Genomic DNA, 23,358 nt, shown 5'->3' on the forward strand with positions numbered 1-23,358 from the left:
CCTAGACCAATGCTCATCCACTGTACCAAGACTGGTCGACTAGATGGAAGACAAAGATGAGATGAAGACCTCCCATGGTTGTTTAAACACGTCATGTTAGCGTGAGAGAATCTGCCATGTAGCTACAACTCATGCCTATGAATTGTCCCCAGGGGAATAATTTAAAGCAGGCTCTGACATATTTTATATTGAGATAAAACGAGGAACTCTGATCTTCCAACAAATATCCAAACGTCACATCCAAATCTGAAATTAATATTAACTTTCAATAAAGGCACTTCAGTTGGAAACAAATTATAACTAAGCAAAGAACTTCCAGTTTTTATTTTTTAAACACTGAACAAGAAAAACATTCAACCAAATTTTTAAAAATTAGAATGGATTAATTTACAATAAAATAGGCAACTTAGAATGTCAGCCCTTTCATTTAGGGCCAAGGAGGCCAAGAGTTCCCGTTTTAAACAGCAGAATTGCACAATTGATAATTTTACCTATATTTGATGGCACAAAAATATAAAAGTCATACAATATCCATTGAGATCATCCCTTCCCTCCAGAGTAGAATTCATATCATCGCTTCTTAGGTCAGTACTCAGGCTTTTAAAAATCACCAGTAATATTGTGAAATATATCTACAACTACTCCGATATGAAGAACACTTTTAAAACAATTCTTATAGGAAACACCTCAAAATAATTTTGTGGCACATTGAACAAGAAACAGCAAAGATGAAAAGTAATGTACAAGAATTATAGTCCCTTGTTTATAGAAACCACCCAAATAAAATATTTTCCCTAATTAGTTATCTTTGCTTCTTGTAATTTATTAGTAGAGATGAATTACAAGAAGCAGAATGCACCACTTTTTTGGTTCTTGGTTGTAGCTGCCAGCTTAAGAGTTCGTGACTGTAAATGTAAAGCAAAATATGATTATGCTCACAAATTCTGGAATGGGAAAAAAAAACACAAAATATCTCTTTAAAGTGTTTCTCTATTCTTGCTTTCAAGTCAAGACAAAAAATTCACAGCAGTTTAAAAGGATGATGACTGACTAAACACGGGGCCCACTAAAATACATACTGAGAATAATCTCACCCATGACATTCCCGAAGTGAAAACTGTAAGAAGTATAACATTATGTCACCAAGTAACGTTCTATAGGGAGCTGCTGGAGCAAAGACAGCACATGACAGATTAGGCACAGTGGCCTTTAGACAGAACATCTTATTTTCATACTCCTGAACATGCGACCTTAAGAAACAAACAAAGCAATGTGTGATTTACGACAGCTGGCCAGGCACTTAACTGGGGCAAAGAGACTTTCAGATTCTGAGGTAAGCTGGAATTGTTTTAGCAATTACATACATATTCTAAAAACCACACTAACTGAAGTGATTCAGCATTCAACTGTAACTTCGTCACTCTATTGCGCCAAAATTCACACCTAACTTCTTAAGCTAGGAAAAGAGCAGTTTTCAAGTCTGAATTTTGGCCCCATTTAGATACTTCTGTGCTTACGACATATTTGAGAAAACCGTAATGTACATCCATACAAGGGCTAAGGGGACATGAGAAAAAGAGTCACGCTGTCAGTCACATAAACAAGACAACAATGATGACAACTGAGGTGACAAGCCTCAATCCAGCCCCAAGAAAAATCACAGAGCAATGCTCTAAAAGGGCAGAAACAAAGCAGCAGAGAGTTTCTGTTTGCAGGTGTTGACAGCACTGTGGAAGATCTCAAAATTTATGCTAACACTCTAGTTTCATTAGACTCTGGGCACAGTGTAGATTTCTTTTCCTCTTCTGAATTCATTTCAAGGCAATGTGGACTTTGCTTAATAAATGAAAATTCATATTAGAAGATGCAGTAAGGTATTTACATATTAGACCAGAAGAGAAAGTGGCCATTTTGGAACTAGTCTTTAACCAAAAGTTATCTAAACCTATTTTTCATTAGAATTACCAGGGTTTTATCTGCAAATGAAAAAGCCAAGTCTCTAAAACCTCAAAACTAATAAGTAATTACATTTCCCACTCCCTTCTCAAACAGAAATTACAGTCCAAAGGTTACTTCTTGTTCTGAACAAGCTCATCATGTTATGTCATATGCTGACTAAATTAATCAACATGCTGTTTTAAACCCTTCAAAGGACATGATGGATAAAGAAAAATTTTTTAAATTTTGAGCTGAGGTACTCTCATTCTCAAAAACATAGTGAGAAAAAATATTGGCTTAATTTAGAGTGTCCATGTGGCAAAAAAGAAAAAAAAGTCTGGATACTTTATAAGGACTCTAAGCTGACGCTCCTCAGGATACCAAGTTTTTGCAGTCGTGGTAAAGGATTTGTGCTAACTGATCTCTTCTTTCCTGCAGGACTAACACCATACACCTGGCAAAACTACCAGCTGGAGTTACCGGTGCAATGAGCAAATGTGGAAGAATTTCTCCCTCTGTGACGCTAACTGGCTCCCACAAGTTTTGAAACTGTGACCCTGGTCTATTAGCACCACGCTTTACTCAACTGAAATAATTAATCAAACTGCAGTTGCTGTGGGGTGAGGAACGGGGGCGGAGGGGGGGGCGGCGAGGTGAGAGGGGATTGAGAGCAATTATACACATCATTAAGATACCATGATACATGATACGCAGTGAAAATGGGTCTTTTCATATGTTTGAGGCTTGAAAAATCATTCATCACAGCTATTAAATAAAAGGGCATCAAATTTTTAGTTTTGAACACCTTCTGAGCTTTCTGATATGACCCAAATTTAAATACAAATGGAAGTTCATTGAACATTAGATTATCTTATTGGAAGAAACAAATTACATACATTTTGTAGGTAGTAACCTACACACAAAAAAGTGAAGCATAGGTAAAAATTAAGAGAAATTACTTATAATTGTTTCCAGTTTCATCTTTCTCATGAGAGAGCCTAAAAACAAGTCTATGGAAAGCCAACTTCACACACGTAAGAAATGGCATCTGCTACCTATCGGTATACCTTTCCCTCAAAGGTAGACACATCACACACATATCTCAGACATTCATTTCCATGTATAATGGTTTTTGAGACATATATCCCACTGAAGTGCTATAAAGGAAGTCTACGAAGCACTTCTAGGAAAAAGGCACTTCATTGTGAAAGTTAGATTTAATTGCATGAAAGTCGAGAAGGCTGGGATAGACTCAGGTCTGCATTCGCTTATGTATTTACGGATACAGAGCAGATGCCAATTTATAGAGCTGCTAACGTTACAAACCAACCAAACAGCAACATTAACTATATTCTCAGCAGAACAGTAATGTATGACATTTCTCCAAAAACCAACATAGTTCCAAATTCAACAGTAAAAAGGAAAAAAAATAAAACAAAACCACCAGCACTTGCTACTTTAGAGATCAAGACGTTGTTTTCTACAGAATTTCATGTCGAGTTTGGTTCTCTGTTTCAGAGCATGAATTGCTTTTCAGATGAAAAACCTGGGGTGGCAGAGGTGTGTGTGTTTGGGGAGAACCCAGGGTGGAAAAGCACTCGGGAGGAATGAGGTTCATTTCTCTGTCAGACAAACAAGTGAGGAGGTAGTTATATTCCGAGAATGTTGCGCTGATCTACCGAGAGCTGGGGAAGTAGCGGGCGCGTCTCTGTGAGACTGGAGAGGGCGACAGGGGGAGTGTCCTCCAGGAAGTCAGGACCAGGGCGGGTGTCAGTGCAGCTGAAACGAAGGCAGAATTTGTGTGTGAATGTCAATGTCACCCAGAGAGTCTGAGGAAAACAAGGTGAAGAAATCAACATGAACGATAAATCGTTCCTCTCCAAACTTGTCCTACCTTGACAGTGGCTCTTTTCTGATGCTAGAACTTTAACAGTTATCTGTAAGAGAAGGACACACACCACGTCATTACCATGCAGTTCAGATGTAGGGATTCTTCAAACTCCCGGTCAGCGCCAAGAACATGATATACATACAGTTCATAAACAATGTCTTCTAATTTCTAATATCACTGAAAACTTAATGTCTATAAAATAATTACATGTTTTAAAAATTGTTTAGAGCTCAATACTCTCAGATAAAGGGTTCCATAAGGAAAATATTTTATAGTTGTAAGTAAGCAGAGATTCTCAGTTAAATAACAACATAGAAAAAATAACAGCAACACTCCTCCAAAATGTCTGATACTAAATAGTATGATTTATAATTACGTCAAGAGAGCACACGCTCACCTTGTTACATCACCACACAAGGCAACCCCATGCAACCTTGAGTCCCATCATCACTGCTGTTAAGTTTTTTCATTCGGTACTGACGTATTTCTCTTACCAGTGTGTAAAAAGCATCTTCAACACCCTAGAAAAGGAAGAAAATGATAAAGACAGCTTAACAGACAATTCAAGTTGTAAGCTCTCTCTCATTTGTACTTTCTTACATATATTTAAAATTCCGATTATTAAATTAGATGCTAAAATAGAGTGGTTTAGAAAGATGACACTAAATTTAGCATTCTTACTGAATCACATTAACAGACTGACATACAAATGGCACATTTTACAAAAACAACATTCAATCAAAGGACAACTGGTAATGCGGAACACACAAAACTGGTGTTGATGGAGAAAGGACAAATGTTTATAAAAATATCTTTAATCAAGGATCTTCATTCTAGTAATATTTGTGTATGTTAATGTGGGAGTAAAAATGCCATACCAGAATATTAACAAGTTCATGTTAGGTTTAAACTGATTAAAAAAAAAAAAAAAATAGAACACTATTAAAAACCCGTAACAAAGAATGTGGATATTTCTAGTCAGTCAATCACACTTATCTGCCTTATACCCTTGCCAGATGCTGAAAGCTGCACTGTACCTGTCTGGTCTTGGCTGAGGTTTCAATGAATGGAATCCCATAACTCTTGGCCAGTTCGTGGGCTTGTTTTGTGTCAACTGTCCTTGTTGGCAAATCACACTTGTTTCCTACTAGCACCATAGGTACATCATCTGAGTCCTTTACTCGCTTAATCTGTTCCCTAACAAAAGGGAACATGTTGTAAGAATAAGCTTTCTGGAAGGAATAAACAGCTAGGGCAAAAAGGAATCTAGCAAATTTTATCCAGCCTAATAGTTTCTAGTAGTTTCACTCCCTCCTCCCCCCCCCCAACTACTTATAATAGACCGTGTATAATGAAGAGACTGGTTTAGACTTGATTCAGCAGCCACAGGGAAGCCAGGTACCAGTTCGCCTTCTAGCGGAAATAAACGGCTAGTTCATCTTGACACGTGCCCTTGTTAGGCTCCTCCATTCTTCCCAAGAATTTGGCTCTGGATTTAATTGGCAACTCTGAATCGCACTCTAGATTAAGGTCCGAAGTACAAAAAGTAAAGTTCGCTGCCTCTAAAAAATTTTTTGAGGCTCCCCTGAGAGTGACAATATTTAGTGGAAGATAGTCTAGCCTCTTCTCTAGATGGGTGGTGTCCAAATGTTTCCTTCAAACAGAATTATAGCTGGAAGTCCACGATATCACGTAGAAAACACCAGAACTGCCCTTCTTAGAAGGGCACTAAAGGGTCAGGAACTCCCAGCTGGCACCACTCCCCCAGGGACATGTTACAACATACCATGGAGCAGTCTGGAAACTTGCTTTAGATTCTCTTGACCAACACTGTCCAACAGAACTTTTTACCATGAGGGAAATGTTCTGTATCTGCAATGTCCAGCTACATCCACTAGTCACATGCTGCTACTGAACACTTGTAAAGTCAGTGGCTAATGTGGCCAATGATCTGATTTTTAAATTTTATTTAATTTTAATTAACTGAAATAATCATATATGGCTTGTGGCTACCATACCGCACAGCACTGCTTTAAACTCTACCCTTGGATTCCATACAAAGCCATGTACCTGAAATGTATCACACTAGCTAGCTGTGGAACCAAGCTGGGGGATGATGGCAGCGGCCTATGTTAAAGGATAATATAAGACAGCCTAAGAAGAAAAACGGCTTCTAGAAATTCAGCAAATATTTAGTAAGTGTTTGCCAACTGTTGGGCATTTTATGAAGTACTGTTATTATTTCCAAAGAGGAAATGGGAAGTAGAGCAGGTTTAGGAGGAAAAAAACACCAAATTCAGTTTTGGACTCGTTTGTTCCGGTGTGCAGAATTCTTCAAGTGGATGGAGCGTAAGCCACGATGCGAGGCTGCAGGCAGAGCACTTGCACAGGCTTTACCATGTGCTAGGCACTGTTCTGGGTGATTTACATAATTACAAACTTGTTTAATTTTCACAACAAATCTTGGTAGGGACTATTACCCTCCACGTGACAGATAAGGAAACTGAGTATTAACTTTCTGCAATAACCCCAGATTCTTCATGTCAAGCAACCTAAAACTAACACTTCACAATTAAAAAAGCTCTATCTTTCCTGGTGTGGTATCCTCATTCCCCCCACAAAGCTTCAGAACATGCATAAAAATCATCCTGTCAGAAAAACACCACACGCCTAGTACCTGTAGAGGTTAATATCTGCAAATGACTTGCTGTTATTGATGGCAAACACGCAGAGGAAGCCTTCGCCTGTCCTCATGTACTGGTCTCTCATGGCACTGTACTCCTCCTGTCCAGCTGTGTCCAGGATGTCCAACAGACAGGTCTCACCGTCTATCACCACCTGTTTTCGGTAAGAATCCTGGGGGTGTGAAGGGTGGGGACGACGGGGAAAGAAATTCCATTTTTATTAAAAACCACAGGAAGTGCAAAGCTATTGCCAAGATTAAATTAGCTCCTAAACAAGTCCACTTCTGTCTTTCTGATTTGCCCCTCAACCCACTAATACAGAATCACAAACGGAAAGTACTTAATGTCTCTTTTTTTTTTAAAAAAAGCCCCAAATCCTATATGCCTGCAGAAAGGAAAATGTGGACACTGTTCCTGGAAAAGATGAAAAAAAAATGTGGTAATTCAAGACAGCTCTACTGAATTCAGACTAGAGATTAGGTTTATGGTGTAGTTTACTAAAGTATGAACTGAACATTCTTATTTATTTACTGTATATTTAAAATTCTAAACATACCTCCATCAATTATAACCTGGCCCTAGTTAGTGTCGCTTGTGTTTATGACTAAACACACAAACACTTTTTATTTCAGACAAGGTCATAATACCAAAATATTTTTCTCCTTCTAACAGATTGTACCTTTGGGAAATATTCCTCGATCAAATTCCTAAAGGTTCCAGAGATAGTTAATAATTATTCTTCAGGAAGACAGACATGCATAGATCTTATAAAAAAAAAACTTTCAATTTGGCTCAAAAGCAAAAATGTTACTTGTATTTTAATACTTATGTTCTGGGAATGTAGGTCAAAGATAATAAGCTGATCACACTCAGTAAATATCTGGCTCCAGAAACAGAATGAGACCTAGTTTTCTCTGTAACTCACTTCATTGTGGGACTTTTATATACTTTCAAATTGAAATAGAATTCACATTGCCAAAACTCCTTAGAGCATGAAATATAGTTAAGTGTATGGCTGTTCTGAGGAGATGAGCAAAATAAAAATTATAAACACAGATTTTAGCCAAACTAATTTATGATAATAGAAGTCAGAGAAGTGGGTATTTCCTGGCAGAGTGAGGAAGTTTATTGACTGTAATCGGCATGCTAGAACTCTCTGGGGAACTGGAAATTGTACATATTTTTATTTGAGTGGTTACGTGAGTGTATACAAATTTAAAAAGTCACTGAGGTGTTGATACAAAGATTTATGGATTTTTTAAAATTATTATTTATGCCTACAGCACCTGGTCTTCCTAGGTGGTCTCCCATCCAAGTACTAACCAGGCCCAACCCTGCTTAGTTTCTGAGATCAGACATCAGGCTTGTTCAGGGTGGCATGGCCATAGACCATGGACCGTGGCTCCACTGGGGTGCGAACCCAGGACCTTCTGCGTGTAAAGCAGATGTGCTAACCACTACACTATGGAACCACGTCCAAGATTTGTATATTTTACTGAATGTAAATTACTCCACAATAAATTAGACTCTGAAAAACATTAAAAGGGTCTATTAATATTAAAGTAGTAAGCCTAAAATAAAGTTTTTTTCCTAAGGATTAGGGTGTGGATTAAAATAAAATAACCTATACAGTTAGGCATTTCTCAATTGAATAAAATTATAAAACCTTTTATTTAAAGCAGAAGTCCCCAACCCCTAGGCTGCAGACGGGTACCAGTCCATGGCCTGTTAGGAACCGGGCTGCACAGCAGGAGATGAGTGGCAGGCAAGCTAGTGAAGCTTCATCTGTATCTGCTGCTCCCCAGTGCTGGCATCACCGCCTCAGCTCCACCTCAGATCATCAGGCATTAGATTTTTATAGAAGCATCGATTCTTGGTGCCAAAATGGTTGGGGACCGCTGATCAAAAGACCTTAGATGCCATTTATTGAAGCCAATCTAAAACATGAACTCCCCCCTCCCAAACAACAGATTCATGCAGTGCTTTACCATTCACAAAAATTTAAACATATCTGATTTTGCACAACACCCCTGTGTGGTAGACAAGACAAGCCTATGGTAATAGACGAGGAAAATGAGAATCAGAGTGATTAAGTGATTTGCTCGATATCACATAATTAAGTTGCAAACAAAACTGAAATCCTAGACAGTGACTCCAAATCTCATTCTTTCTAGTCCAACCCCAATCTCAACTGCTTCAATTAGGTAAGAAAATAAAATAGCACTACACCCAAATCTCCAAATCCTTTATCTCCATTCTGATATTATTCAGACATTGCCCTTTCTATGGCCTGTGTTTCTTTTTAATAGAGCTGTCCTATATGAAGAAACTAAGTGAGTTCAACAGATTTTACAAGTTTACAGAACTGTTAAAAACTACTGTTTTCAGAAAATCTTCAGCAGCTAATAAACTCTTATCCACAAACAGGGAAAGCTTTATTGTACTACTGCATGCAGTACTCAAAGTAACTTTCCACTTTCTCTTCTGATTATTTCTTTATCTAAAGACTAGCTAAAGGGTAAGGGTGAAGGTAAAACGAAAGAAAGAGGTCGGCGGACTACCACTGGGCCTCACCTCTATGGTGGGATCATATTCATCTACAAAGTGGTTCTGGATTAGCTGGATGGTCAGCGCGCTTTTCCCAACACCACCTGCTCCAACCACCACCAGTTTGTACTCAGTCATTTCACACCAGCGAGAACCTGTGGGAAATAAGCAGTTAGGGGTAATTGGCGAGCGACATCTACAGTACTTCAAAGCTTTTTTATAATCAATAGCAAGTAAAACCAGAGTTTGAAATGTATGTTTCACACACGTGACCCTCCGCTTGGTTCTCAAAGCGATTTAGGAATGCAAAAACACTTGCAGGTGACTGTGGGCCCCAGAATTCTGGATTAGAGTCTCCCAGCTACCCCCACCCTCATCTATTTTTCAACAGTCCTTGAGCCCCGCCCGCTGTCAGCCTAAGGTCAAGGAAACCCCCTGTTCCTGCTCCTGCAAGTATTCTCGGCTTTGTGGGGGCTGCCTCCAGGCCGTTCCCCTTTTAGAGTCCCCCGCCTGTCTCCAAATCTCCCTCTCGTAGGGATCCAAACGAAGGATCCCCGCCCAGGGCCTTTGTCTCCCGCGTGCAGATTCCGCTCGATTCCTGCCAACAGCGAGTCGCATGCACGCTCCGAAGCCGAACACTGCACCCGCCAGAGCCCTACCTCAAGCTCCGGTGCCTCCGCTGCCAACGGATTTAGAACCACAACAGGGAAAAATGTTGGAGACCCCGGAACCGCCATGAACAGCCCCCACCAGGGAGCGGCACTTCCGGCCCCACCCGCTACGTAATCAGTCGGCGCCGGGGGAGCCAGTCCCCGCCCCGGCCACGTGGGCCTCTGAGACAGGAGTCATGCGAGAGGCCGCACCCAGCCCCAGCCCCTCCCCACACAGGACGTTAGCAATAATGAAAGCGCTAGGTGCTAGTGTCTCAAAAATCAGTAAAACTTTATTCGCTTCCATTCTTTCGCCATTAACAGAAAACCGGAGAAAGCAAAAATGTTTTGTGTTTACAAAGATAAACGGCCTCTTTACCCAGAGATCAAAAACTCAAATGACAATGGGGAAGATAAAAGTGCCCTCCCACACATCCCCTGAGCTGACCTTTTGTCATCTTGTGGACAAAACCTTCAGTCCACTGGCCAGGGACCCTGTCCTGTATGTGGCCAATTCAAGATGAGGGCCAAGAAATCAGACCAATCCAATCCCGTGATATAAAGTCGAACAGAAGCTACACCAAGGGTCAAGTGCCTGTATTTTACAGGACACAGGAACCAGGCGGCTACTTATAAAAAAAACAAGATTCATTTCAGGCACAACTTTTTTATTTTTTTGTTTTGTTTTGAAATCAGTAAAAGAAACTGGGTCCTAGAAGCTGCAGTGATCTAAGCAGCAGCGAGTTTGTGCATTTGTCCTTTTTTGTTGTTTCTGTTTAAATACGTTTAAATTATCACACTGCTGGCACATCTCATTTGCATGAAATTCTGCACCATACATACTATTTGTAGTAAAGTTTACCCCCCTCCCATCCCAGGAAAAAAAAACTACTCTGGAAGATAATTTTCATTGAAATCTAACCAAACTTTGTTAAGTGGACTGTGACAAGATTATAAATGATATGAAAAATAACATTTTAACATTTGGCCACCAACTTAAGGAAATGGTTCGCCTATACAAATTTTTGTAATTTTTAATATATTCTACCCTCATATGGTCCTCAGAATTAAAGCATAATGAACAGGAAAGAATGCAACTGAGTGCTAAGGCCGAACACCTTGCCAGAAGTAATGAAGGTAGAGTATATACTGAATATCAAGTGCAGAATTTCATAGGGCCAACAAGATAACAGTCTATACTTTTCACTTACACAGGGGAAGTGGATTTTGCAATTACCAGTTGCGTTAAATGCACCAAATAAAGCTTCTAAAATTGATACTATAAGGCGCCACCTTAAGTTTTCCAGGCTGCAACTGTGCATAATTTTAAAATGGTTTTCTTAAATTTATTTATTTTTTTTAAACATAACACGAGGAAGGTGTTAAAACTGGTGTAATAGCTCAATAGAATAAGTATTCCAGATTTTGGGAGGGATGAAGAGGGAGATATTCAGAACCCTTCACCAGAATCCCCCCAACTTGATCATAATGGATTAATGATGTGCTTTGTGGATGTGGTTAGTCAATGACACCAGCCTGACGGATCTTTCTTTCTGCACCAAATCCCTGTGAAAAATAAAACTGCAGTTAATGACTGGAGCGCATGACAATCACAGTACATTCACAATTCCAAAAGCACTACTTTTCAGAATCTTCGCCACCACCAATTCTTTCCCTCAGGAAATCTATATTAAGCCCTCCTGATCTATTATCTAAGCTATGTTCAAACTATCAGGAAAACCAATAAATGTGCTCCTAATGGTAAAGTTGGGGGCTGAACCAATGTGCACCAAGTCCTAACTAGTTCTAAGCAATACTGAAGCTCCTTAGGCTCTCGAGATATGCTGAAATAGGACCTCAAGCAGTATGTTGGTCTGTCCTTTTGCCTGCCACCCCCAGCCCTGAAACCCTGTATGTCCTCATACCATTGAGTTATCTGGTCCCCTTGGCTGACGAAGAACCATTAGGCGAGGAGCACTGGCATCATCCAGGGTTATGTTCTTCAAGCGATTGACCAACCTATCAGGTCGTGGAGCTGCAACAGCCTTGGGGCCTTCGCTAAAACAAAGTCAAGAGGTGAGAAGCAACACTGGTGGGAAGAAGGCAAGTGCTTGCAGAGGAGAGTGTTTTCCACCTAACTTCCCAAATGACTCAGTTTTAATGAGGGGGACTCTTACCTCATCTAGCCAGCTAGCTAGCAAGACAGGACAGACAAGTTTATGTTTTTATTCCCAACTCAAGGTGTATTACTGCATACAGCTGGGAGAAACATTTGGGTGAGGGTCCCCCCTAGACTGGTCTGCAACCAGAAAGACCAGTTTCACAGACATAAAACAAGGTAGCAGATGTGAAAAACCTTATAAATGTTAATATGAAGAAATATTTCTGGAGACTCTCGGCTCCTCCAATGGCAACAATGTTATTAAAAAAAAAAAAAAAGGCAAAAAACCAGAGCCAGAACTGCTAAACTATAAAATTAAAACTTTTAAGCAGCATATAACCTAGAAATGGCTTAATTTGAGAAAAAAAAGGTAAGCAGAATCCTTTAATAAGAACTATACACCTTTTTATGTTTAAGATCTATCATACAGCAAGTGCCCAATAAATATTTCACTGGGCCAGATGTATGAGACTAAAAATTTAGACAATAAAGACTAGAGGTAAAAAAGGCATATGAAGTATCAAGAAATAACCAGAAAGTGGCAGAATAGAAAAAAGCAGAGATGGAAAGTGAAAAAATGTGATAAAGCAAAGATTAAGAGATAGTCCAGGGAGATTACTAATTGAACTCACCAGACTCGCCAAACATTACAAGCACTGCACTTGCCAGTGCGCTGATTAAGAATCACTGAGAATTCCACCTCATCTCCGGCCTGTAGCTCAATGCCATCCTGAACTTCTTTCACATGGAAAAAGAGCTTCTTGCTATCTCCTACTTCATAGTTAATGAAGCCAAACTGAAATTTTTAAAAGAAAACAGTAACTAAAAAAAAGAACATACCACAGGGGGAAGAGAGCACCTCACTTCGAATGAAGCACAATGTGTGGCCGTAGCTAGAAGGGGTTTATAAAACATGGTACTGATGCCAATGCTCCAGTCCAGCTGCCTATGCTAGGATGTAACAGAATGGGAGTCTGCAAAACCTGTCAGGGAAGAAAGAGCTCTGAAATCACGGAAGCTGACTATAACAGCCTGACTAAAGCAAATAAAGTTGCCTTGTGCCTTCATATATAAGCTAAGTTTTTGAATTATGCAGAATCATTAGGGAGCTGTTATATGAATGTATATATTAGTCTGATTCCTTCTGGAATTAAGCTGGGTTATGGTAGTACAAGAAATAGCCATACAAACTGGTTTATTCACAGTATTGGTATTTAAAAAAGTCTTCTCTGAGGACTCGCAGAAATCTCAGTATCAGCAATAGTTTTGTTTGCTAATATTTTATCGACCCTTCTACACATGGCTTCTTTACACAGTATGCAAAAGAAGCTCTGAGCTAAAGTGTACAAAATCTTATAGGCTTTCTACTCTGGAAATGTCATTCATTCCATTTTCCCCATCATGTAACATTATTAAACACATTTTTTTTTTTTTTGCTAATATCACCATTTTTTTCTTTTCATGTGGTTTCCTTTATATTTTTATAAACTACCTCAAAAATTGAAAAAGGGGTGAAATAAAAACCAAATGAATGTTGATGGTTCTGCCTTGGCTGAAAAAATTTCAAAGTTTTGGTTACAGTTTAGTTACTGACTCATTAAGAAGACCAAATTCTGATCCAGAGATACTACCACTTACCTGATCTTTCACACATTCCACTGTGGCCCTACGTAGGGGTGTGATATTGTAGGCCATAGTCTGTGCATTCTGGCCCAGGACACACAATTGGAACTTGACACTCTCCCCTTTCTGTAGGCAATCCCCTTTGTTGGCCATTCCAACTATGCCAAATGGATAGACCTCACCTTTCATATCCCCTGTAAGGAGAAAAAGGTACCAAGTCTAAAAGCTAATAATTCACAACAGTCCTTTGCTGATGATCCTAATAAATTTTTAAGTTGCCCCTAAAAATATTTTATTACCTGAAATCCTCTACTTTGAACTTTCAGTGAAATCCTAAATACTACAATGAAAACAAACGAGAACCTGTAGCTCATTAGTACCTTACTAGTTAATGAACAGTTTTAAAACCTTTATGAAATTAAAAATAACACTACCACTCACAATCTCATTACCTAAATATTTGGTTTTTTTTAAGCATTATGGGTTGCTAATATGATCCAACGGATTATCTTCTTCCTAAGTTCGCATTATGAGCCAACGAACAGTGAAAAATGTTTCTGACCATACCCAACTGGGCATTAAATAATAAGCCAGGCAAAGACAAAGTAGATAAATTTCTTTGCCATTCCATCCCCCTTTGCTCTGATTATGGCTCCCTCAAACTAAGAGGCACCGTTCTCCTAAGTCAGAGCTCAGCACACTTTTTCTGAAAGAGTTAGACTTGGCAGTCATCTTGTCTCTGTCACTACTACTCAACACTGCTGTTGTAATGACAAAGCAACCAAAGACAATATGTAAATGAGTGGTTGTAGCTGTATTTCAAAAAACCTTATTTTATAAGAACAAGCCACCATCCTCAGCTCTGCCCTAGAGTAAAAAGCTGGTTGGAAGTCAGGGCAGGCTTTTATAGATAAAAACTGGGCCAAAGAGTTCAGCTCCTTTTCAGTTCACCTGGATGGTGAATTCGCTGAATCAACAAAAGTAGAGAAAAAGAGAAAAAATTCAGGTGAAAGTAGAAGCTTCATAACTGCAAATGCCTCTAACTATTCTCTTGATTATAGGGGTAAAAATATGCAGTGAAGATTTTCTTTGCAAACATACAGCAATCACAAACTTTGAGGAGATACTTCCAATAGATCACGTCATGAAGGATTAGAGACAGCTGGTCTGACGTAGTGGTATTAACAGTAACTACCATTTATTATATACTTATATTGATTCATACTTAATCTTTAGAGAACCTTCTGACATTGTCCTTAGTTATACAGCTGGGAAGTGGAAGAACTGGTGTTCAGATCTAGGTCTGCCTGACTCCAAAGTCCATGGTCTAATATCAAGTTACCTGTATTCCTAAATTAAGAGCTGTTCTCAGGACCAACTGAGAAGGTATGACCTGTCTAGTCCCAGAAAACTCTAGGCTCAGAGATTTCAGAAAAAGTTTCCTTTCCCACTAAATCCTTGCTTTGAATTCTACCCTATAGCCAGTGTTGAAGAGTAAGTAGGCTGGGGGTTGGGAATGCAAAAGGAAGTAACAAGTGGGAGGTTAGAGAGGAGAAAGACAGGCGATTTCATATTATCTCATGAGTTAAAGTTAACCGCCCATATCCCCTGGCACTTTTAAAGGTATAGTGTCATCATGGCATTAGTTTAAAAGACTGATTTGCTATAAAATCAATTCATATTTGGAGGTGTGTGTGTGTGGTGGGGGGCTGGTTCTATGTAAAACAGAACTTCTTAAGAACCTCATGAATTAAAGGAACATCGTGTTATAAAGATTCATTTCTTTCCCTCAAGTGACCTGCTCTTCCTCATTTATGTTCTCTTTGACTCCTAGATGACACAAGATTTATTGTGAGCCAAGCTACCATCTTTAGTTAGAATTTCAAATTCTCTCATCAACTCCATTACAGTATAAGTTTGCTATAATAAATCATCCAGTGTTCCCTACTACCATTTTTATTGAAAATTTATTTTATACATGTTGGTCCTTTGGGTGGTAACTGTTAGGAGTAAGGGGTAGTACTATAAACTCAGAGAGTTATTGAAGATGGGAAGAAAAAAGCAGAAAATGAAAATTACAAGGAACCTTTGCCTAGAGACAAATAACAGTAACCCCATGGAACCCTAGCTATTAAGGAATAGATATAGTAAACTTTTACAGGAAGTAAATATGTTTATAGAATTAAAGGGTTACTAGGAAATGGTTACTAGTGCTGATATAACCAGTGAACAAAAGGAAATTATGAAGTTGTACTAAATTCAGCCAATTGTGAATATGATTATCACATGTCATTTTATGCATATTTTTAGTGTAAGATTTTGTTCTCAGTCTATTTCAATTTTAACTCAAGAGTCAGTTGCATACAAATGTTGTATGCTCATACAGTAGTCATTTATTCACAACATAAGCCCGGCTGATCTCATTCCTAAGGGATATAAAAATAAAAACCAAGCAAAGGGAAGAAAAGTCACTTTTCCCTAATTCAGTTTTTAAGGAATCTGAAAATAACTACCATCATATTTTAAAATCTTCATGAGTGCTCATATAAAGGTAAGGCACATTTCAAACAATCTGACAGGGATGCTCTTACCTTCCTCCACGATCTCAATCATTCCTTGGTACTCAGTCTGTGTCGGATCAACACTCCTCAAGGGGCGAATGACTTTACCAGAGTAGATGGTAGGATCAGCTTCTTCAGTAATGCCATTCACTGCAAAACAAAAGTGTGTATACCTTCAAAAATTTTAAACTCTAAACTACAGGAAAAAAAACAAAATTCATCAGAACAAATGCTAACAGAAGATTGATTGGTTGCCTGCGATTCTTGAAATGCTTCTAAACTACCATCAAAATAAATTCATTTAAAGATTTAACAAGTATTCCTATTTAAAACATGTCTTGTTCTCTCACCTTTTCCAGGTAAACAAATATCACCTTTTCAGTGAGGCCTTCCCTGGTCTCTAACATGGCAACCCAATACTTACATATACTTCCCCGATTTACTTTAATGATATATATTACTATCTTTCTAAATATACTACATACAATATTTTACTCGTCTCATTTGCCTGTTATTTTCCACTAAAAAATAAACTCAAGGAGGCAGGGGAGTTGTCTAATTTCTTCACTACTGTATCCCCAGTATCCAAAACATAACGTGCACTTAAGATATTTACTGAATTGAAATGAACATTCTTGGCTGTCATTTCTCTAGGTCTCACCACAACAAAGTGTTATTTGGAGAGTTTATGAAAGCCAAAACTAAGTGGCAGGTCTTTAAAAGTCGAAGATCCTAAATGAAAGTGATTTTCTTAAGTTCCCCTTATTTTTCACATTTAGACTTATTCTTCTCCAAAGTGGTCTTCTAGAGTAATGCCCCTCTCTCCCCAACCCCATGGAGATTTCTATCTTGTTCTGTTTTTAAAGAGAGACAATGAATAAAAAGAAACTTAAAGTAAATAACCTAAAATATCTAGAACCTGTTCTAGATATTTTAAACTTCAGTGTACATCATCAGAATTACCTGAAGGGTTTATTAAAATGGGCTGCCCATCCCCAGAGTTTCAGAAAGCCTGAGGTGGGGTCAGAGAACCTGTATTTCTAACAAGTGGTCAGATGTTACTTCTGGATCTGGGGATCACACTTGGAGAACCACTGATCTATCTCTCATTTCCCACCCAAAGCACAGACTGAATAAGCAGTAGTCACAATTCATTACCCGAGTGCGTTTTGTTGACTTTTTCTGCACTGACTTTGTTGCCTTTGCCTTTGGACAAGCTGTACTCGACCATGTCCCCCAGTTCCAGACTATCGACATCACCAGAGAACTCACTGAGGGGAAAAGAAATGACATTTGAATAAGCAATGACCACAAACAACAACAGTAGCAAGTAGCTTAATTTCCTGTATAACAACATTCATGGTGTGCTTACCTATGCTGGATTGTTTTAAGCACATTTTATGTACTGACTCATTTAATCCCCAGAAATACACTATGAAGAGGTACCATTATCCCCAGCTCCAAGATAATGAAACTAAGATACCAAAAGTTAATCTTTCAATAAAAGTTACATAGGTAGTAAGTGGCAGAGGCCATGCTCTTAACCATTATGCTATATTATAACACCAAAGCAAGTGCACAACTCTCTGGTAGCAACAGATAAAACTATTTTCATTGAAGCAGAAAGGCCCCTCTCTAATGTTCAAAGCAGATATAGGCCTTTATCTTTTGGCCACATGTTCTTGATACAAAGGTAGGTGATTAACTTTTTACAAACACGAAATCTGAGATTAAAAAACACATAACCACCCAACACTAAATGCTTTTGACTCCAAAACCAAAGAATGAATAGTAAGCTCCAAGTTCCTAAAAGGCATTTCTCACCTGTAATGGAAAAAGATTTCCTTATCATGATTAGCTGTTTCAATAAATCCAAAATTATCCTTCAGAGTCGCCACATAACCCAAGAGCCTCTTGGAGTTAGAATTACGACCTAAAAGTCGCACACAAGTTGCAATCTGCTGTCCAGGCCTCTGTTTGTCACTAATACTGAATTCAACCTGTGAAAAATAAGGAAGCTCATTAATACCATGTCACTTCCACAAAGCTCAACTCTGACCTTCAACTACCCCAGACCATGCTTCCCTATTCCAAATATCCCTTATAAATTACTCTGATGGAATAGATTTTCACCAAAAAACTAGCACTTCTATGTCTCATTCAACTTTTCACAAAGGATCAAGTTTTGTCCTCTGGTGTGTATTCCTTACAGATTCTTAATTTCCCTAGAGGGCTATCAGAAAACCAGACATACTAAGTCTGAGAAAAATGAACAGCAAGGTAAAATCTTTGGTGTGATTTCACTTTGATAATGTTTCAGTGACTGTTTGAACTTTCTGGCTAATATTAATTTTATCAAAGCTAACTGATTTAGACATTATCTTACCTAATGCTTAATACTGACTCCTCATAAAGCTTTTAACAAAGAGCCTGCTAGACCCTGTTCTAATTGAATACGCCGCCTTTAAACTGGAAGATGTTCGTATATTAAACTTGTAAGCACAAAAAAATTCAGCAAAACGATCAAATTTCAAGAAACCATTTTGTAGAACTGATAATTAAGATGACAACTTTTAACCCCCCTCCTCAAATAAGCAAAATTGTCTTGCCTTATCTCCTATTTGAGGAGAAGTAGATCCTTCCACATCCTTGGCTTGAAAAGCAATAGTCAATTTCACTCCACAATCATCATAAACAATAATACCATCCTCAGCCTCCTAAAAGAACAGTCAGAATACAATCAAAGAAAACAATTTTTATTTTGAAAAGAATACAATTTTTGTTTTGAATACAACTTTTGTTTTGAAAAGAATCAAAAGCAAAAAAGCACTATAAAAGCAGCTTTAGTTCTTACAGACCCTTGAGCCAACAAATTAGCATAGCTAGAGGAATTTCCTATTCCAGATTCTCTATCAGATTTTTCATATGAACTAAAGGTGATCTTGCCTTAAGCCAGATCTGACTCAATCTGCTTTAATTGGGTTATTTACTCTTGAGAATTTCTTGCTGTTAAAGAGGGAAACCTTACTGAAAATTTATAACACACCCATTCTATACTTCTCAAAACCCATCAGAAATCAAACTGGTCATGTACTTTCAACTAGGTAGAAATTCTGTAGCTCAGGAAGCTTTTAAATCTCCCATAGCACTCACAATGTTTGTATTTTATGTTAATCAGTATATTTACCAATGCGTGAGAATTTTATTTGGTACAGGATCTAGCACAGTTCAGAGCATTTGATGTTCAAGTAGACAATTAAGTTATGACATACCAATGTTTTCACACTAACACTTAAATCACTGTTAAAACCAGGAATTAGCTCTTTGCAAGTCTAAGAAATTTCAGATATGTCATAAGAATCAATCAGTAAACAACAACATTGTACAGCAATATACAAATTATACTGTTTCTATGGTTTCAGCCATCATTTCTATGGGAATTAATGCCCACACATTCCTAAACTGGCTTCGACTCCTTTGCTAATAATAAGCTCCAGAACTCATTACCAACTATTATGTATTCAAAACCAATTAATTTCTACTCTTCTACTATTCATATTCCTGTGACTGCTATATGTTACTGAACATTTATAATGTACCAGATATTGCTGTGTACTCTGTATTATCAAATTTAATGTTATGATAAAACCATCTTCATAATTACTGTTACTTCTCATTTTACAAATTAAGAAAGTTTTAGATGTTCAACTTGACCAAGGTTAGACAGCCAATATGAAGTGATGCTAAGGATTTGATTTTGGTTGAGTGATGATGTCAGTGAATGCAGGTCTGATTCCAATGGCATCAACTCTTTTGCCAGTCAACCAAATGTCACAATCTCAGCATTCATTTTTGCTCTCAACTCTCTCTACCCATTAACCTCAATATCCAGTCGACATCTGACACTATATACTATATACACTAAGTATATGAGGTAAGACAATCCCTGCTCTCATAGAACCCAGTCTAGCAGAGCACATAGATTCATAAAGTTAAGTGTAATATACTATCATAAACACAATGTAAGAACCTGGAATACAGTGTTGGCCTAAGAAGAAAATAACAATAAAGTCAAGAAGTCTCACACTAAGGCTGTCTTGGACCAAGCCAGTTTTGACAGAGACGTTTGGAAAGCAGGCCGTTCCAAGAGCTAAAAGCCATTAAAAAATAAACCCTGTTGTTTTTTTTTTTATTCTTAATAACACCATCTGCCAATTGTCAAATTCCTACTACAGGCTAGGCACTGTGAGGGCTTTTTTAAACAAAACAGGACGCAACCATTTAAGTTCAAAAACTGAAGCTCGGAGATAAAGTAACTTCCCAAGCTACAAAGTAAGTGGTAGGTACGATGCTACCCCTGCTCCTTCTGGCTCCTTAGTTATTTCTAAAACTACATTACTTTCCAGCATCTCTTATGTACTTTCTCGTGTCTAAATCCATGATCTCTGTTCCAACTTCAAGGACTATCTAAACTATTAAATAATTTCCTATCAAGCCTCTTCCAACTTGTCTTTCTCTACCTCCAACTAGGGTTCATACTATTGCCATTATCTTCCTGAAGGGCACACCTAATGTCACTCACTGTCCAATAGAAATCTTTTTCTGAGTACAGAACAAGGCCTAAATTCTTTAGAGTAGCAATTAACACCTGCTCAATCTATCTCCATTCTGATTTTTCATCTTTATTTCTCCTACATACTTCCACAAAAGGAAAAGTCCCTATCTGCCTGTCAAACTACTTAGTGCTTTCTAAAGAGAGCCTGAATTTTTCACCTGTATCTCCACCACTCTGTGAGGAATGTCCTTCCCTCATTTATTTCCACCTATTAGATGTCAATGCCTAACTGAAACCATCGCAGATCCTGCCAGTTTAGAATTTCACCAGAGCAAAATGACCTTTTATAATAAAGCTACATTTTACATTCCTTATGAATCATTTGTTTCTATACACCTCTCAATTTGTTATTTACTTGAGAGCAGAAGCCATCTTAGACATCTTTTGTTATTTCCTATTCAGTGACTTTTTCAATAAATGAAATTCAAATGTGTGAACTGAGTCTACCCAAATTTGAAAGTTTTAAACTGCATGGAAGAAAGCACTCTCATTTTAGATAAGCAGTTCATAACAGGGTTATTTTGGGATATTTGGTGGAATCTGGAGAAACTTTTGGCCATCACATGGGGGAGAAGAGACACTGGCCTCTAGTGGGTTAAGTCCGAGGATATTAACACTACAACACACAGAACCCCATCCCCGCCCTTGCAGAGTTATCCAGTTCCCAAATTCCATAATGCTGAGGCTAAAAAACCTTGCTTTAGATTAGTTATTACAGGGAATTCTGAAAGAGATAACACTCCATTATTGTGTGGACAGTGGTTGCCTTTAAGCAGAAGAGAAAAAAGAGCTACAAAAATCATTTATCATGCAATACTTACCTTTTCTTTGCCTTTATTTGGGCTAGTGGTTTTAGGATTGGAAAAAGTGGCTTCTTTTTCTACAGTGCCCAGAAAACGATGATCTGAATGAGAATGGAATGAAACCGTGCCCTTGGGAAGCTTTTTAATCCTAATAGCATGATTTCTTTGGGCAGAGAGCATATCCTACAAAGGATAAATAAAAGTAACTTAAACTGAAAAAAAGAATCAAGAAAATCCCCCTTATTTTTCTCAAAAACTACTCACAGGAACCACAGTGAACTCTACTTCATCTGCAATATGGAGCTGGTTCCCATCCAGAACTTCACTATAGTGGAAGAACATACGAGCATCACGATCCACACACTTGATGAAACCAAAACCATCTCTCATGGCAGCAATTACACCCTGAAATCCAAATAAGATTTTCACTGGCTATGAAACTTTTTAAGACAACACATTCAAGTGTGGAAAACATCATCAAGTTAAATTCGTTAGAAATTCTCTGTCTCAATGACCCAAACTCTGTATCCACATGGGAATTTTTCCATTTTAATACAGATTCATCACTTTCAGTCAAGTAAATTAACCTTCCACCAATTGTCTCAGACTAGCCGGATGCTATTCTACTTGGCCAACATACACTAGAAAAAGTTATATTTCAATGGAAACACATGCATTCCATTTAATTCTCAATGCTGTGAACTAGGTATTATTATCCTTTTTTTTTTTTTTTTGCAAAATGAGGAAATTGAGGTTAAGAGAGGCGAAACAATTTGTCCAAAGCACATAGGTAGTAAGTGCCAGAAATCAGAATTACAAGTAAAATTCAAGTTTTATAATGAAATAATTTCCAGAAATTAAAAAGAATCTACAGATTGGTACTTCAAATACTTCAAAAATTCAACTAAAGGCAACTCTTTAGTCTCTACTTCAAAACGTTTATGCTGAGTTTAGGCACAGGAAGGACTTAAGATTTAGTTCTGAAGAGTAATAGAAATTCTTTTTTTTCCTTCTACATTTCTAAAATATCAATTCTGTGAAGGTATTATATTCAGAGTATACAGCATGTGGCAGGTACTCAAATGTTTAGTGAAACACAATTATTATGGACCTACCAATGACTTACATAATGCACACTTATGTATGAGATGGCTATTCTATAATCAGTTTTGAATACGGACTTAATAATACTGACATTTAATCCTTGCTAAAACCTGATGGTAGCCAAGCTACTTGACAATGTATTCTATACTGTAAATAGAAACAGACCCAGACTGAGAAACTTAACTTTTTTATAATTATGCATTCAGATCTCCAGATTTTTAAAGTTAAAAGCACAATGCAACTGTCAAGCAAGATCTGTTCTCTAAAAGATAAAGTCTCAAAAAAAATTTTTCATTCAATGTATCCAATTTAACTGATATACTGTAGATGTTATGACCTCCAACAGAACTAAATGTAAATTATATCTAAGAAAAATAATTAATGAAAACTAAGCTTATAAAACGTATCTGGGAAACAATTCTGGTGTATGTCACTCCTGAGCATATGCCCACTAAAAAATTTGCAAAGTCCTGTCGTAAAATACAAAAGAAACCAACCTACACTGTTTAATCTAATGTTTACTAAACATCTTACAAAAGTTTGGGAAATTTTACTTTCTAAATGATGGACTTGAACCTTCTTAATTTTCATACTTAAAGAGTCAGATAATCACTCTCAAATCATCCTGCCCAAATTTCCATTCTAAAACTTTTCCATATCTATTTCAGGATAAGCAACAGAGCTAGACATCAAACCTATGCTAACTCAAACTATATTCTTCATTACCTTAACATAAAGGTAACTGCCTAATATCGTCATTAACTTAAAGAATTTTCAATAC

General features: G+C 37.8%; 2 protein-coding genes, 1 non-coding gene and 1 pseudogene across 8 annotated transcripts in view; all 4 read right to left on the minus strand.

The window, feature by feature from the left end:
- Window positions 1–294: 294 nt before the first annotated feature.
- NRAS (NRAS proto-oncogene, GTPase) lies at window positions 295–10,435 on the minus strand. Of its 2 annotated transcripts, none has more exons than XM_006919666.3 (7): window positions 9,720–10,435; window positions 9,088–9,215; window positions 6,507–6,685; window positions 4,867–5,026; window positions 4,227–4,350; window positions 3,833–3,875; window positions 295–3,717 (listed from the first exon to the last, which is right to left on the minus strand). In XM_006919666.3, the coding sequence occupies exons 2-5, from the start codon at window positions 9,196–9,198 to the stop codon at window positions 4,231–4,233; spliced, it is 570 nt and encodes a 189-aa protein (XP_006919728.1). In that variant the 5' UTR covers window positions 9,199–9,215; window positions 9,720–10,435; the 3' UTR covers window positions 295–3,717; window positions 3,833–3,875; window positions 4,227–4,230. The 2 variants fall into 2 exon arrangements, with proteins under 2 accessions (XP_006919728.1, XP_015450925.1); XM_015595439.2 differs by having other exon boundaries at window positions 4,324–4,350; window positions 9,720–9,870.
- LOC112469066 lies at window positions 7,788–7,903 on the minus strand (annotated as a pseudogene).
- On the minus strand, window positions 7,913–7,985 carry TRNAV-UAC. Its single transcript has one exon. It is a non-coding gene; the product is annotated as a tRNA-Val (tRNA).
- Window positions 9,984–23,358, minus strand: part of CSDE1 (cold shock domain containing E1) — a 34,973-nt gene continuing 21,598 nt past the window's right edge. For all 5 annotated transcript variants that reach the window (XM_006919664.3, XM_006919663.3, XM_025052330.1 and 2 more), the window contains 10 exons: window positions 21,738–21,878; window positions 21,492–21,656; window positions 18,665–18,772; window positions 17,880–18,055; window positions 17,214–17,326; window positions 16,086–16,205; window positions 13,510–13,688; window positions 12,504–12,667; window positions 11,636–11,768; window positions 9,984–11,276 (listed from right to left, as the gene is read on the minus strand). In XM_006919664.3, coding sequence (XP_006919726.1) covers window positions 11,229–11,276; window positions 11,636–11,768; window positions 12,504–12,667; window positions 13,510–13,688; window positions 16,086–16,205; window positions 17,214–17,326; window positions 17,880–18,055; window positions 18,665–18,772; window positions 21,492–21,656; window positions 21,738–21,878 — 1,347 coding nt within the window. In that variant the 3' untranslated portion in view covers window positions 9,984–11,228. The remainder of the gene's footprint in view (window positions 11,277–11,635; window positions 11,769–12,503; window positions 12,668–13,509; window positions 13,689–16,085; window positions 16,206–17,213; window positions 17,327–17,879; window positions 18,056–18,664; window positions 18,773–21,491; window positions 21,657–21,737; window positions 21,879–23,358) is intronic.

Source organism: Pteropus alecto, unplaced genomic scaffold (genome assembly GCF_000325575.1).
Source record: "Pteropus alecto unplaced genomic scaffold, ASM32557v1 scaffold106, whole genome shotgun sequence".
Classification (NCBI taxonomy): Eukaryota; Metazoa; Chordata; class Mammalia; order Chiroptera; family Pteropodidae; genus Pteropus; species Pteropus alecto.